The sequence below is a fragment of the Populus euphratica genome, unplaced genomic scaffold (assembly GCF_000495115.2).
Source record: "Populus euphratica unplaced genomic scaffold, PopEup_1.0 scaffold54.1, whole genome shotgun sequence".
Lineage (NCBI taxonomy): Eukaryota > Viridiplantae > Streptophyta > Magnoliopsida > Malpighiales > Salicaceae > Populus > Populus euphratica.
Window position 1 is genome coordinate 653,685 of NW_011499910.1, and position 16,684 is coordinate 670,368.

The 16,684-nt window shown below is 32.8% G+C and overlaps 2 protein-coding genes and 1 long non-coding RNA gene across 3 annotated transcripts; all 3 read left to right on the forward strand.

Annotated features, from left to right (window-relative positions):
• The first annotated feature begins 2,375 nt into the window (after positions 1-2,375).
• LOC105133861 (uncharacterized) lies at positions 2,376-7,504 on the forward strand. The gene is made up of 10 exons (XM_011037992.1): positions 2,376-2,657; positions 3,025-3,121; positions 3,236-3,340; positions 3,497-3,574; positions 4,171-4,226; positions 4,730-4,787; positions 5,378-5,503; positions 5,637-5,732; positions 6,532-6,603; positions 7,297-7,504. The coding sequence occupies exons 1-10, from the start codon at positions 2,551-2,553 to the stop codon at positions 7,357-7,359; spliced, it is 858 nt and encodes a 285-aa protein (XP_011036294.1). The 5' UTR covers positions 2,376-2,550; the 3' UTR covers positions 7,360-7,504.
• A 70-nt stretch (positions 7,505-7,574) lies between these two features.
• Positions 7,575-8,255, forward strand: LOC105133862 (uncharacterized). The gene is made up of 2 exons (XR_843885.1): positions 7,575-7,882; positions 7,961-8,255. It is a non-coding gene; the product is annotated as an uncharacterized LOC105133862 (long non-coding RNA).
• A 680-nt stretch (positions 8,256-8,935) lies between these two features.
• LOC105133909 (cell division cycle 5-like protein) lies at positions 8,936-15,175 on the forward strand. Its single transcript, XM_011038072.1, has 4 exons — positions 8,936-9,068; positions 9,113-10,458; positions 12,169-12,450; positions 13,873-15,175. Exons 1-4 carry the CDS (start codon positions 8,936-8,938, stop codon positions 14,755-14,757), a joined length of 2,646 nt encoding a protein of 881 aa, XP_011036374.1. The 3' UTR covers positions 14,758-15,175.
• Positions 15,176-16,684: the final 1,509 nt, after the last annotated feature.

Here is a 16,684-nt window from a genome sequence, read left to right on the forward strand (position 1 = left end):
TTTTTTATTTGAAAATATATTAAAATAATATTTTTTTTAAAAAAAATTATTTTTGATATAAAATTTTTTTAAAAAAAAATTATTTTTGATATAAGAGCATTAAAATTATATGAAAACATAAAAAATATATCAACTTGAAGTAAAGAAAATATAAAAAAATTAATTTTTTAAAAAAATATTTTTGAAAAGAAAAAATAAATAGAGTTTTATAAAATTCAGTTAAAAAATATGTAAAAATTATTTTATAAAAATTACATTTTAAAATCAAATTTTTAGTGGACTTCACTGTATAAAACATAATTTTATTTGTTATTAAATATCTTACTGTGTTTGTTTTATCGCAAACACAAAAGCTGTTGAAAAATTAACAAGGCCTTAAAATGATGGCATAATATTTTTTTTAACATAGAATAAATGTTTTTTTGAAATAATATTTTAAATTTTATTATTTATAACATGTATAATTAATATTTATATATTTTATTTTTTATATAAAATATTAAATTTTTAAATATATATTTTTAATTTTTCTAAATTAATTCAAATTAACTTAAATTCATCCACGTGATTCAGGACCTAACTCTTTAACTGATCAACCTCTAAATCTAGTTTGGTACCTATGCTTTGCACACCTTAAACCAACCTGATTTATAATTTCGAAAACTGGGCTACAATTCTTGCTTTAAAAAATAATATTGATAATAACCATAATAAACCCTTCTATTCTTTATGAAAAATAATTATAAACATCAAGGTTTATATATACAAGTTTAATACATAATAATTAAATTCATCCTGATTAGTGATCTAATTTAACAAATGAATATCATGTGGTTTAAGAATAATTTTAGAATAAATTATTTTTGCTTTCTATGTTAAAAAAATATAGAATGTAAAATGTTTCCGTGCTCAGATTTAAAGATGTTAAAGTATTTTTCCTATATTTTTAAGGGCAAAACACATTTGATTGTTATTGTTGTTATTATATTTTTATAGTATTAACAAGTTGAAGACAATTTAAATTAAAGCACTATGGTCATTTTATTGTTATTTTAAAATTAAAACTACTAAAAAAACCCTGCACGTCAATTCATTATATTTTGCCTCAAATTGTATATTAATCATTTTATTGTACAAAAAAAAAAACAAACAATTATACCAGTTATCAAGATCAATTGTGTTTTGTTGATAAAACCAAAATTATAATTTTATTGTTTCAATTCATAAGACCACTGGATCTAAAGTAAAAATATTAGAATGAAAATAAAATTTAACTGATTAAGTTTTAAATTTATTTTTTAAATATTATTCATTTGAATCTCGCATACCTCAAAACTACTAAAAATTTATATGATCGTTAATTTCAGGACCCGTAAAATTAGTTAAGGTACACGCAAACTAGTTCGGACACTCATATTAATAAAAAAAATAATATTACAATGAAATCAATACCCCTTTTAGTTTATTTTACTAATGTTTTTATTTATATAAATTATTTGAATTTGTTGAATTTATTTGTTTAGCTAGGTTTTTCTTAAGAAATAAATGGCCATTGATCAATTGAATGAATTACTGATAATATATAGATGATTGTGGTTATTCAGAAAATCAAAATGCTTAATTGGTTAATAATTAGATTATAGTTAATGATTCTTAACTCAGTCATTGGCTATGGCCATAATAAACATCAGGTTAATTATTTTTATCCTTATTTTCATCCATTGAAAATATTCTATATACATATAAATTATCCTGTGAAAGTCCATGGAGATGGCCTAAATATGAACTATTTAGATAGAAATAAACTTATAATATGAAGTTGATCCATAAAATCTAAAATAAAAATATTTATATTTCTCAACAAGTACCTCGTTTTGTTTATTTTTTTATTTATATTTTTGTATACTTTATGATAATTTTAATATGTTAATATTAAAATAAATAAATATTATTTTAATTTAGTTTTTAATTGACTATATTTTAATCTACATTAATAATTAAAGTTAATTTATAAATAAATTTACGTATATAAAATTAAAGCAAAATTTAAGAAATTAATTAAAAAGAAAACATTAAGTGTAGGAATAAATTTATAGACTTCTAATGTCAGAAATTAATATAAAATTATTAAACTTGATCTAGTTTATGATTAGATTGCTAGATTAAAGTTTATTCAGATAAAACTAGATTAATTAAAATATATATCATTTTAGTTTTTTAAAAAAGTTAAAAATAATTTTTTTAAATTAAAAAAATAATTAAATTAAATTTTCATTGTGAATCAATTAAATTACAAGTTAATTTATCAAGTCACCCGGTGAATTCTCACATGTTTTTTATTTATTTATTTATTTAAACCCTATCTAACGATTGATTTTATAAATAACATAAAAGAATAGAGATGCGAAGGGATTACCGGAAATGGAATTGAATTGCCATGGTGGAAACAAAAACAAGCAAGCACTAACGGATAGAATCTGTAAAACTATCAAAAACCCTGAAACTCAAATTCAACAATTCCCTCCCACAGAACCATAATCATTGAAATCAATGGCTTTAGCGATTTCAAATGTCCTTAACTGCCCTCAACCCCGAATTTCCCTGAGGAATTACACTCCCAAGAGCTCAGTCTTGAAATCCCCAACTACCTTTATCATGTAATTGTGAATTCTCGTTAAAGTCCCAATCCTTTTTCATAATCCCAGCACAAAGAGTCTTAAAGGAGTTAGGTTTTTTGTTTGGAGCTTAGTATATGTAGTGATTCTTAAAGGGCATAGAGGTTTTCATCTGTTTGGTTGCTGAGAATTTTTCAGAAAGAAGATTTGCCAAAGTTTGAATTTTGAGCTATCATCATTTTTCTGAAATGGGTTTCCGTATTTTAAGATTCTTAATAAATTTTTTTTGATAAATTCAGTTATGTATGTATGCCGAATCTTTTTTTTTTTATATATATATATAGCTATTGGTTTAATTGCATTTGGGGCATATAATGATGGTAGCGTTGTGTTTTATTTTTTTTATCAGATTTCCTAGAGCGGTAAGGGAGCATAAAAGTTTTGTTTGTGCTTCTGCATCAGCGGCAGGAGGTTCTGGGTCAGATAATGATTTAAACCCATATGAGGTAATCTTGGATAACTGCGAGGTTTTCCACTGAGGTTTTGATGTTATAGAATTGTTATGTGTATGAGGATGTTGTGCTCTTTGTTCGAATTATTTTTGGGTTCGTGTAATTCAGGTTCTTGGTGTGAATCCCATTGAGGGGTTTGATAAGGTCAAGCAAGCTTATAAGAAAAAGCTCAAGGAGGCCGAGAAACAGGGCGATGAAGCAGCTGCTGCTCAAGTATGCTATTACTTTTATCTCCTTAAAGAAAAAGATTTTGTTGGCAACTGTTTTGTGTTGATTTCTTCTTATCTCTACTTGCTTATGTCTTTTAAATGAGGAATTTGTCTTATGTTGGGGATCCTGTCTTGTGCTCTTGCTAAATATCACTTCCAGCTAGAGAAGGCATATGATAAATTGATGATGGCTCAGTTAACTAATCGGAAGAAGGGTGTGACATATGGTTCATTCAAGGTATGGTTCATGATGCACTTTATTTTATTTTATTTCATTAGACCTTTGAATTTATGAATTAATCATGAAATATCCGATGATATTTGCGGTGGTCTCCACATTGTTCCATCCTTGTGTAGGTGTCTAGATGGATTATAGTTAACTAGTAGAAGAAAATTTTCAGCTTTAATATCCATGTAAAAAACAACTAAAAAACTTAATACGCTCCTAATAAGCACACAAAATTTTCTAGCTATATCTGGATGTGCCTGAAAGAAACCCAAAAGAGGCCTCTTCTAGATTAAGTTTACGATTGCTTTTCTTTTATAGAGTAAAAACTTTATCAGTGACCTCTTCATCTATGAAATGGTTTGGCAATCTCTTCTTAACCACGTATCTAAGTTACTTGGGATACATTAAGAATCTCGTGTATGCAACATTTTGCTGTGCAACTTTGGGGGCTATCTTCTATCTGCTGTGTCACTTTGAAAAATTTGTTGATATTTGTAGATGCCTTTATGTCAGAGATGTTTTATTGATATTCTAATCATTTTTAGGATCCATTTCGTTCTCCTATTGATTATCCTAATATCCTTCTATGTATTTTTAAAATGCAGGTTGCCAAGGACATAAAATATGCTGATAAGCAGCCAGTTGTACCATGGGGACCAAGGTCTTGAGATTGTTCATTATATTACTTTAAATAGAATGTGGTGCAAAATTGATTTATGCGGTGCTATGCACTTTAAATTTTTATCTCCTGTATTACCTTTATTTATGGTTTATGATCCTATAATCAACCATAGATTAAACCTGAATGAGAAAATCATGAATTTGATAATTGCCTAGAGCGTAGTTGTACTGACCATGGCTGTATGAAGAGGGTTGGATCTTCCTAATGTGAAGATGTGAGGGCTACTTACTTTGTCATATCATGGGAAATTCTTTCCTCAACATTACATATAAACTTATTAGGATGGTATTTCATACATTTTATAGAAGTTATGCACATTTCCCTTTACTTTTAGTTTTTCTTTGCAATTTCTGTCAAGGATGGGGTTATTTGCCTTGCCTTGCTTTAATTAACTAGAGATCTTAAAACAGTTCTTTTTCCTTTTTCATGTATGTTATAGTTGCTCCTTCAGCAGTATTGTGAAGTCTCGTACTATGTTTCAGGTTTGCCAAGTCCAGTGAAAATGGCATGCGGATTAACTTTGCAATATCTGCTGCATTTGTAAGTAATTATTAATGTTTCTTTATGAAAATTCTGTGTTTTTGTGGGTGTCTGTGATATGTCAGGGCAAGGAAGTCTTTAGTTTCATGTGCAGCTGTCAGCAATTAGGAAGGTGGCATGCAGTGTTGTAACTGCTAGATTGTCGTTTCTACTGTCTATTTGTCCATTTTTATTTTTAGTTTTAGCTCTGAGCTTAATTTTATCAACCTGCAATTCGCACAAGGACATTTTGTTTATGGTTTGATTAGTTCAGTCAGTTGAAGTTTTCATGATCTTGAGGGATTGCAGCTCTTTTCCAAAAATATTCATTTCAGTCAGCTTGCAAGATGTTGACATTTGACGGTAGCAAATCGGTTGACACCGAAGAATGGGACATGTAATTTTAAGTGGGGAAAAACCTAAATGAGCAGAAGAGTTCTCTCAACTTTGCGTTTAATAAGAATCCATCAGACAGAATTATTTTGTTCTAGGCTTATAATTTGGCCTTTATGATTTGACTTCAATATTCATCTTTTGAGGTTTTTAATAACAGTGATGCTTTCTGTGTTCTTTGTTAGATTCCATTCTCATGTTTGATTGTCTTTCTGCAGACAGCTTGGATTCTTATCAAACGCAGTGCTGAATATAAACCTCTTCAGTTTTTGGCTTTTGCATTTGTATATCGAATTTTTGAGAAGTTAAAAACCTTTGAACCTCCTGTATCACCTACATATTCAGTGAGTATGATTTAGTCTACAACATTTTTTCCATCATGTGTTAAATCAAATTTGGTGGCACCGGCAATAAGCTTGAATTGCCTGATCAAGATTTTCAATCTGCTATAAACACCTGAGATGTTTTTGGCTGCAGGAAGATGGGGAAGATGAGGGGCAAACACTGCGGTTGGGAAAACGGATACTTCGTTCTCTTGCACTAGTTTTTGGCTCTATCACTTTTGCCTCCTTGGTATTATACCTTTTCCAATTTTTTGGTGTGGTTTTGGAAAGGTTGTCGATCAGCTCACACATCAGTGGCTTAATCTGCAACCGATGTTTTTGGAAAACTAATTGGCATGCTATGCAACACGCATTCAATTAAATTAGGCAATCCTAAGTTTCTTAGATTGAAAATAGAAATGTTTCAAAACTTCTCCATTCTCTCAGTAGTGTAAGGTTCTAAATGAAACTAAATAACACTAGATCTTGAAATTCCATGGTTACTAAATAACTTTTCTTTGGAATTTGCTTTATGAATTTTATGGTAAATGGAAGACCATATTACATTTACAAGATTTGTCTAGCAACCCTTGGCTAATCAAATTGGGAAATGATCTAAGTTTTTGCATGTTTAATGGTTTCATAAAGGGATGAATTTGATTTGTGATGAGGAGGCCACCGTGGGGAGGGAGGGGGAATACTTCAAAGTATGTGAAAAAATTCTGTAAAACCATCTAAACTAAGATGACCTTTTATCTTTGTCCCTTCTCAAACCATCTAAACTAAGATGACCTTTTATGTAGACTAAAGCTCTGCTTCTGGTCAATCGGTTCCCGCACATGGTCTTAGGTAGACTATTTTCATTTGATTTGTGCTGCGTTTACTCGTTTTGTTCCTGTTTAATTAATTACTGAAGGAAAATACTTCTCAAAACCATTGGATATGATTATGCTTGCCTCTTTGGTTTCTCTGTTGATGAATCATAGTTTGGTTTGAGTTATTGTTCTCATGTATGTGCCTTGCCATTGATATTGACTGATACCTTGCAGGCATACACTGGTATTTTGAATTTGATTGAGATGGCTGGCAGTTACATACCTGCCTTTCTTTACAATAATCAGGTAGTGATCTTGACACATTGTCTTGAATAATGGGCTTCATTGTATTGATAGAGTTGCTTATGAACTAAAATTTAGTGATTTTGTGGTTAAAAATATTTTTCAGAGATTGGTTTATATGATTTTTTCATATAGTAGAATGCTTGCCTGTTTCCATAAGGTTCTTTGTACACTGGGAATGGCAATTAGCTTTGGCATGAGCGCTTATGGGCCAGAAAAGCAATCCAAAACTGAATATACAACTAATTTTGATCAAACAGGCAAAATGGCTTTGATACGTTATTCACAACAATCTGACTTTTGTCGAAATATAATAAAGGGCATCATGGGAACAGAAAGGTGCAAAATAGCTATTTTGAAACTGTTTCAAGCAAATTTGCATTCACCCCTTATTTTATACAGAAATAGACAAATTTCTTGCAAAATCACTATTGGTACAAGTAATCTCATGGCAGTATTTCTTTGGCCAATGTGTTTGATGGAGCTCCATCATTGCTTTTGATACCTGCTTTATGCATCAAATATTTAGCTTGTGTGAAACAGGAAATTATTTAGTTATTGGATTCGTCCAACTGCTTCTGGTCAGAATTTGTGGAGCAGCTCATTCTTCACTTGATGGTGTTTCCTTGTCTATGTTTTCCATCTGTTGTTGACCTGTTTGGTGCCTGCTGTGATATAACATGTTTTCCTATGTAGGAACTGCTAATCACCACTGCTACATCAGCCATTCTCTACATCCTGGCATCATATTATCGGTAAAGAATCGGTCAAGAGGCCAAAGGAACAGTGCATAAAGCTTTTTATCTTGTTTCTTGTTTTTACTCTGTTTATTCAGTTGTGAAATGAAAGGAGGAACTTTGTAAAAATGGAACAGTAATAGGAAAGGAAATTTTTGGTTAAAATAGCGTTTCTGTATATTTGCTCTGCACTTGGCTTTGATACGTTATTCACAACAATCTGACTTTTGTCGAAATATAATAAAGGGCATCATGGGAACAGAAAGGTGCAAAATAGCTATTTTGAAACTGTTTCAAGCAAATTTGCATTCACCCCTTATTTTATACAGAAATAGACAAATTTCTTGCAAAATCACTATTGGTACAAGTAATCTCATGGCAGTATTTCTTTGGCCAATGTGTTTGATGGAGCTCCATCATTGCTTTTGATACCTGCTTTATGCATCAAATATTTAGCTTGTGTGAAACAGGAAATTATTTAGTTATTGGATTCGTCCAACTGCTTCTGGTCAGAATTTGTGGAGCAGCTCATTCTTCATTTGATGGTGTTTCCTTATCTATGTTTTCCATCTGTTGTTGACCTGTTTGGTGCCTGCTGTGATATAACATGTTTTCCTATGTAGGAACTGCTAATCACCACTGCTACATCAGCCATTCTCTACATCCTGGCATCATATTATCGGTAAAGAATCGGTCAAGAGGCCAAAGGAACAGTGCATAAAGCTTTTTATCTTGTTTCTTGTTTTTACTCTGTTTATTCAGTTGTGAAATGAAAGGAGGAACTTTGTAAAAATGGAACAGTAATAGGAAAGGAAATTTTTGGTTAAAATAGCATTGCTGTATATTTGTTCTGCACTTGTTCTGTTTTTGGCCACATACAATGGATTAAATATTATGTATAAATACTTGTTAATTCATCATCATTTTTAATTATTTTGTTTTTGTATTAATTCCCAGATCATTTTAAAATATTTTTTATAATTATTTTATAGCTTCTCTTCTCTTTTCAAAGTGTATTTTAAATTATTTTTGTTTTAAAAAATATTAAATTAATATATTAGGTGTTTTTAGATGATTTTATTGTGCTAATATTAAAAATAAAGAAAAATCTGAAAAATATCATTTTAAAGTATTTGTTTTCTTCTTAAAAGTGATTTAAAAATATATAAAAAACTCTTTAAAATATAAATTTAGTATTTATTGAGACAAAATGCATTTTGAAAAATATCTAAATCTCAATATTAAACAGTAATTACTATTATCATATAATTCAAGCTATTAATAATTTTTTTTATTTAATTAATACTTGTTAAATAAAATAACTAAATTCTATTTAACGGGTACGCTCAAATTTAAAACAGAAAATGCAACGATCCAACGATCATAGAAATTGGCCGGCCCAATAAAAAGAGACTCCATCAGCCCAGATCCATTCATCATCAGACCAAAACAAAAACTAGGATTTCTGCGAGGCATATCTCTAGCTTTGCTTGCCCGACTGAAGAGACAGAAAAACACAAAAACCCTAACAAATCTCATTCTCCTTCCTTTTTGCAAGATTTAAAGATTAGTGGGATTTGAAAGAGAAGTCAGGCAAGATGAGGATCATGATAAAGGGTGGAGTGTGGAAGAACACGGAGGATGAAATACTAAAAGCGGCGGTTATGAAATATGGAAAGAATCAGTGGGCTCGTATTTCTTCTCTTCTTGTTCGTAAATCTGCTAAGCAATGTAAAGCTCGTTGGTATGAGTGGCTTGATCCTTCCATTAAAAAGGTATGTATTTGTCCTACCTGAAGGCTGCTGGTATTGATAATAGGCATCGAAAGAGGAAGAGAAAGGGTATAGACTATAATTCTGAAATCCCCTTTGAGAAAAGACCTCCTCCTGGATTTTACGACGTTGCTGATGAAGATAGACCTGCAGAACAACCTAAGTTCCCAACCACCATTGAAGAACTTGAGGGGAAAAAAAGGATGGACATCGAGGCACAGTTAAGAAAGCAAGACATGGCAAAGAATAGAATTGCTGAAAGGCAAGATGCCCCATCAGCTATTCTACAAGCAAACAAGCTGAATGATCCAGAAACGGTTAGGAAGAGGTCAAAATTGATGCTTCCTGCACCACAGATTTCAGATCATGAATTGGAGGACATTGCGAAGATGGGGTATGCTAGTGATCTTCTTGCAGGAAGTGAGGAACTCACAGATGGGAGTGGGGCAACACGTGCCCTTTTAGCAAACTATGCCCAAACACCACGCCAAGGAATGACACCGCTACGAACCCCTCAAAGAACTCCTGCTGGCAAGGGTGATGCTATAATGATGGAAGCTGAAAACCTAGCACGGTTGAGGGAGTCGCAAACACCATTGCTAGGGGGAGAGAATCCAGAGTTGCATCCTTCAGATTTTTCTGGTGTTACTCCTAAGAAACGGGAGATTCAAACACCAAACCCAATGCTGACTCCTTCTGCAACTCCTGGCGGTGTTGCTCTTACGCCCAGAATTGGTATGACACCGTCAAGGGATTCTTTTGGGATGACCCCAAAAGGAACTCCCATCAGGGATGAACTCCATATAAATGAAGATATAGATATGCATGACAGTGCAAAACTTGAGCAACGAAGACAGGCTGATCTGAGAAGGAATTTGATTTCTGGTCTTGGTAATCTTCCACAGCCGAAGAATGAATACCAGATAGTCATTCAACCGCCTCCTGAGGAAAATGAAGAACCAGAAGAGAAGATTGAAGAGGATATGTCTGATAGAATAGCCAGGGCAAAAGCTGAGGAAGAAGCTCGGCAGCAGGCATTACTTCGGAAGAGATCAAAAGTACTGCAGAGGGAACTCCCTCGGCCTCCTGCTGCTTCTTTGGAATTAATTAGAGATTCTTTGCTGAGAGCTGATGGGGATAAGAGTTCCTTTGTTCCTCCTACATCAATTGAACAGGCTGATGAAATGATAAGGAAGGAGCTTCTAGCCTTACTAGAACATGATAATGCAAAGTATCCACTTGAAGAGAAGCCAAGCAAGGAGAAAAAGAAAGGCTCCAAGCACCCTTCAAACAGATCTGCTGCTTCTATCCCTGTGATAGAGGACTTTGAAGAAGATGAGCTGAAACAAGTAAGCATTTTATAATGTCCTTGCTGAATAACATCTTCTCTCTTTTCATGAATTTATCATTGCTTCTGTGGTCATATGTTTTGCATTTCTTTATTTTTGTTTATGTTGTGTGACCATATATCTCTTGCTTAACTTCTTTGATGATGTTCTTAGATCCATGTCAGATATTCACTGTTGTTCAGCACTTTGTATCTTTCGTTAATGTAGCTGCATTACTTCTAAAGTATCTACATTTTAATGCTTCTTATTCAATTTCCTGTACTTTTATTCTTTGAAGATAATTACATTTAGGAAGTTTTTCTAATTACTTTTGTTTTCCATGGAAGTTTCTCCCTTTTTGTCGCCTCAGTATTACACTTTTGCATGCATGCACACATGTTAAATTTAACGGTTGCAGGTTTTGACTAATTTATTAATCTTATAAGCATGTGTAACGTTTAGATCATAGTCAATATCAATGGTGGTTTTTGTTGTCTTCTTATCTTGCATTTTTTTGGAAAGCCTTATTTTAAACTTCATTCTTAACTGAAACCTTATCCATTTTTTTTTCAAATTTTGTTCACCAAGGAGCCAAGCCTTCACTACATACTAAATTTCAAAAGATCTTGTCTCACTTTCTATTATGCGACTTTGAGTGACAGAGGCTTAAAAAAAAGCTAAAGATTAGGAAATGAGTGACCTTGTGTCTGATCATTGAAGAGTAGAGAGGTCAGAGAAAGATTTGTATCCATAAGTGTTTGAAGTAGGAATTATTTGCTAAGATACAAAGATGGTTCTAAATACCTGCTATTACCTTTTATCTGCAAATTTAATAGGATTTCAACTTCTGGTTATACTAATCCCTGTGATGTCATCGGTTCTGCTATTCACATTTGTGATGGGTATTATAGCTGGCCATAATGTTACATGACGAATCACATTTACAATAAATTATCTCCTTGGAAATATCTTGTGTCTCTCCTGTTGTAACTGAAACTTTTTTATGCTTCTTCCATTATTTCAACATTTACATTTCTCATTACTCCTCAATATGGTGGGTCCTATAATTTTGAAGCTTGATGGAAGATATGATGCAATAGAAGCATAGAAGCTTTGCCTTGCACTTTTTACCTCTTAATTATTCTATTAAAGTTTCATCAAGTTTGGAACGTATTCTTCTCAATTTAAAGATTTAGGTTAAAAAACTCGTTATCAAATTGTTTTTGCTAGTCATTTTGTAACTCACTCACTTTATGTTGTGCAGTGTGTGCATCATAGTTTGCACTTTTACTTTTTGTGAAATCATTAGCACTTCTTCGAGATGATGTTCCAAAAATTATCAACAATTCACCTTTATGAGTTATGTTAACACCGGCACTGCCCGCAACCTATTTACCACAATCATGAGAAATTTTTACCTTTATGTCGACATGGATGGATTTGCTGTGTATCTTCAAACCCATATATTTATGTTCTCTTTCAATGTTGTATCTTTGTATAGTCATTTTTTTCATCTTTGGATACAAAGCATAAGAGGCAAAAATTACAGGATGTGTTGGAAATGTATTATATACTGGCAGATTGGCTAGTTTGCTGGATGTTCTTTTTAATCTTTATTCTAGTGGTATTTGCAATGTTGGAAAATGTATTGTAATAGGACTTTACAAGCATGTCTAGTGAAGAGTGATTGTCTGTTTGCCCACTGACTGATGGTTATATTCTTCTTTGCAGGCTGATAATTTGATAAAAGTGGAAGCTCAGTACATACGTGTAGCTATGGGCCATGAAGATGAATCCCTTGATGAATTTGTTGAAGCACACAAAACATGTATAAATGACCTCATGTACTTCCCCACTCGCAATGCGTATGGTCTCTCCAGTGTTGCTGGAAATATGGAGAAACTCACAGCATTGCAGAATGAATTTGAGAATGTGAAAACAAGGTTAGAGGCTGAAAGGGAGAAGGCATTACGGCTTGAGAAGAAGGTTAATGTTCTCACACAAGGTTATCAGGTATATTGTGGTTCATCAACTATTTCTTTGTTGCGACTCTAGACATACTGTGCATTACACCACTCCTTTGGTTGTAATTTTCGTTCCTTTTGGTGTGCAACTTGTCATTGATTTTCTTTCTTGCAGCAAATTATAAGGATCTCCTTTTCCTACTGTGTGTTAATTAGTTTTGTTACTTTTTGTAGTTCCCACCCTTTTTTCTGTTCTCATTACCTGAGAACAGTTTAGTAGCAAAGGTAGAGAGAAGTAGAATTCCCTGTAGGAGAGGGGCTAAATAGAAGAACAGAAAAATAGTGCAGAGAAGAAAGAAGTTGCTTTAGGAGAGGGATAAACAGAGAAGAAATAGAGGGGAGCAAAAGTTGATTATCACTGTTCAATTTATTTTTAACAAGTCAACATAGAAAAGGTGTCTTAAATAGGCAGCAAAACCCTAATATTATCTCTTTTAAAGAAGGAAGGTCAATATCAGTAATTAAGAGAAGAATCCTCACCGAATTAAACAAGTAAAATTAAAGAATATTAAAGCTTATTTTCCTGTATAATTGCATCTCATTACTCTGTATGTCCAAATTGATGTTGCTTTATGAATTTATGGTCAGTGGAATATGTGGTCTCTAAGAGCACGCTAAAAGAGTTGCATTATCTTTGTTGCAGAATGTAGTCATAGCCCTTTGATGGTGACACAGAAATTGCTATTAGATTAGTTTATTTGCAGCCGTGAGGTCCTTGGATTCAAAATATCTCTCTGGTGCTGTTTCATTATCAACTCCATAAATTCTGAAGCGGCAATCTCTATATTATGATCTCTAGTGCAATATAAATTCCTGTAATATCATGCTTTCAGTTTCTTTCTTTTTCACATTTTTCCCTTTTTGTTTTTGGATATAAGAAATAAAATGTTAGCTATTGGCACCTATTGAAGGAGATTTGTAAGTTAGCTGTAAGCACAAAATGTGGCCAGGCTCTCTAATGCCCCATTATATTAAGATATCTAATGCAATATAACTTCCTGTAGTTTCATGCTTGCTTTTTCTTGGTTTTTGGCGACTTTCCCTTTATTTTAATACAAGGAATAAAATGTTAGTTGGTGGAACCTATTGTAGGAGATTTGTATGATAGCTGTGAGCACAAAATGTGCTCATGGCGCTCTAATTCTATGCCATACTAGCAGGGCTCTCTAATGCTATGTTATACAAGCAGCAAGAAGGGTGGAAGGGGCCTTCTTCACCTCTCACCTATGCTTCAAAGGAAAGGCTGAAAGCCAATCCCAGAGAACTTTGCACTGAGTTCCGTGGATTTTACTGATCTTTAAACCCTAGATTACTGATTCCTACTATGATCTTATGCTTGTTTCAACCCTCCATATAGCTTGTCAAGATCACAATTCTTATGGTACTAAATTTCTTATATTTGAATAAACAGATGCGGGCAGAAAGGCAGCTTTTGCCACCTATTGAGTTGACCTTAAAGCAGATGGACACCTCTGGAACAGAACTAGAGTGTTTCCAAGCCTTGCAGAGGCAAGAGCAATTAGCAGCATCGCACAGGATCAATGGTCTTTGGGAGGAAGTGCAGAAGCAAAAGGAGCTAGAGCAAACTATGCAAAGGAGATATGGGGATCTTGTGGCTGAGCTGGAAAGGATACAACAGCTCATCATTAATTACAGAGCACTAGCAATACAACAAGAAGAAATTGCTGCAAAGAATCGAGCACTTGAGTTGGCAGAAGCTGCAACAAAGCAAGCTGCCATACTGAATTCTGAACCTTTTGAACCCGTGACGCCAGATGAACATGGAAATTCTATGCCAGTTGGTTCATCTGACAAGAAAGTTTTAGAGCAGCAAATGGATGTTGATTCAGAGAAGGTGCACAGTCCACTGGCCATGGATAAAAGCTTAACCAATAATGTGCCTTCTGATGAGGGGCAGATGAGACTTGTACAAGGTAATGGCCATGAAGCTTCTGGTGCTAATCCCTCAAGTCTGGATGGAAATAACCAAAATGGAGTTCCAGTTCTGACAGAGAACTCAATAAACAGAGGAGATATTATATCTACTGTTGATGTTGAAGTGGAGATTAAGGTGAATGATGCTTCTGTTGATGGGGATGCTGGTGATGTTATTATGAGCACAGAAATTATGGATGGCTTAGCTTCTGTTGAAGGAGAGAGTATCCTAGAAAGAGCTGATGACTTTGACAAAGCTGATATGATGGAGGTTTCTAGTGACGGGGATGATAAAGTAAATCAAAAGAAGGATGAGGGAAAATTGCCTGTCATTGATGTGGATCTTACTAACTCTGAATAGGGGAATTCAGAATTGGATGGGGAAAGTGTCCCAATTGTTCAACAAGGGATAGAAACTGCTGAAGAAACCATGAAAATATTCCCTCTATTCTTGGATAATTTCTGTGAACAAAATGAAGCACGGCTCCAAGGTTAATCTCATATGTACCTGGCTGATAATGATATGGTTGTTGCTGTAGTGATTAATCAGATTTTTTCGGCAGTTTTCCTTTTCCTCTCATGTTCCTACCAGAACTGGACATGGATGCCCATCATTTTGTTCTGTTATGCCCAAAAGAAACCAGGTAAAGTACTAATCTGGTTGCATGTACTGTTCGGTGTAACTGTTGTTAGGTCGGGGAATCTTTATATTTATGAAGGAAAAATGTTGTATTCACTTCTCCTCTGTTGAGTATTCAATTAATGAATGGAAAATTTTGATAGTAGTAGCCGAGGGCATGATGGTTCTGCTCGCCGGACCCTGGGGCTGTTCGCGGTTGTCACATGTGGTGTTTTACAATACCGGCGTGAGCTTATCCTGGCTGTGTCCTTGTGTTCCATTGATTGAGATCGTTTCTCGATATTATTGCCACCGTTTAGAAGATGGCGAGAGATAACTTCCAACGTTAGGGCAGCTGCTTTGAAAGTCGATTGTCATGTGTGCATTTTGCCATTTGGGATTTCTAAATATTCAACTTCCATTGCAATTCTCCGACTTGTGAGCTATGGCTCGAAGCATCCTAGCCATTGTGTTTAGTTCCATGCATTGCAAGACGTCTGGAGATTTGAGATTTGAAGAGGTAGCTTGCTAGAAAAGACAGAGATGATAAGCTGACACTATTTTTCATTTTCATGTTTATCTTTTCAATTAAATATATTTTTATTTTTATTTTTATATCAATCTTGATTAATTGGTGTTCAACTAAATATATTTTTAATTTTTTCATGTCAATCTCGGCTTGATCACCCATCTCAGCCATAAATTATTATCAAGAATTTGAATGAGAATTGAATGCACTAAACAATCTCAATGGATAACGTGATTGAAGTCATCGTCCCATTCGAGCTACGCTTGCCAGAATGGAAAATGATGCGTGGTCTCCTCAAATTAGTTCGTGTATAATATGATACTTTACTTCGTAAAGATTTTTTTTTAAATGGTTTGAAATATATAATATAAATTTGGATAATAAAATTATAAATAATTTTTTAATTAATTATATATTAATAATTCTAATCAAGAAATTAAATTATATTAAAATATAATAAAAGAAGTCAACAATATTATAATTAATAAATTATCTAAATGAAATGAAAGAGATAGATAATATGAATCAATAAATAAATGATACAAAGAAATAAAAAGTCTTGGAATAAAATTTTTTAATACATGAAAATTATTGAAAAATAAAAAGCATACATAAATTTAGTGACAACCTGGTTATTCCCGTCACAATATGTCTTGATAGACCTGTTTTGAATTGAAAATTAATGAGTTTAAATTGGTAATTAACTAACATAAATTTTATAATGAAATAAACCCCTAAACAATATCTAATGCGCTAGAAAAAATTTAAATTAAAAATAATTATTTAAAATTAAATAAATAAAATATAATAATAATAAAGTTTTCATGTTAAAATTCCTTCATATAGTCTGAATCTCTAATTTTTTTCATATTCTTGATGAATTTGAATTTTAATTTCAAACATGTTATTCTTTTTTATTTGGATGAATTATTGGACTTACGATATATAGTTGGAAAGTTTTAGATTTCTAGTTTCTATCACAACTTTAATCGAAGCAAAATCTCATCGGTAGCTCTAGATATGTCTCAAATAGTACATGAAGGTTTTGTTTGACATATTTGACAAAATTAGTTTACTAACTTTGATCATTTGAAATATTATGTTTTCTAACTATATTTGACCTAAAAATTTATCACAATA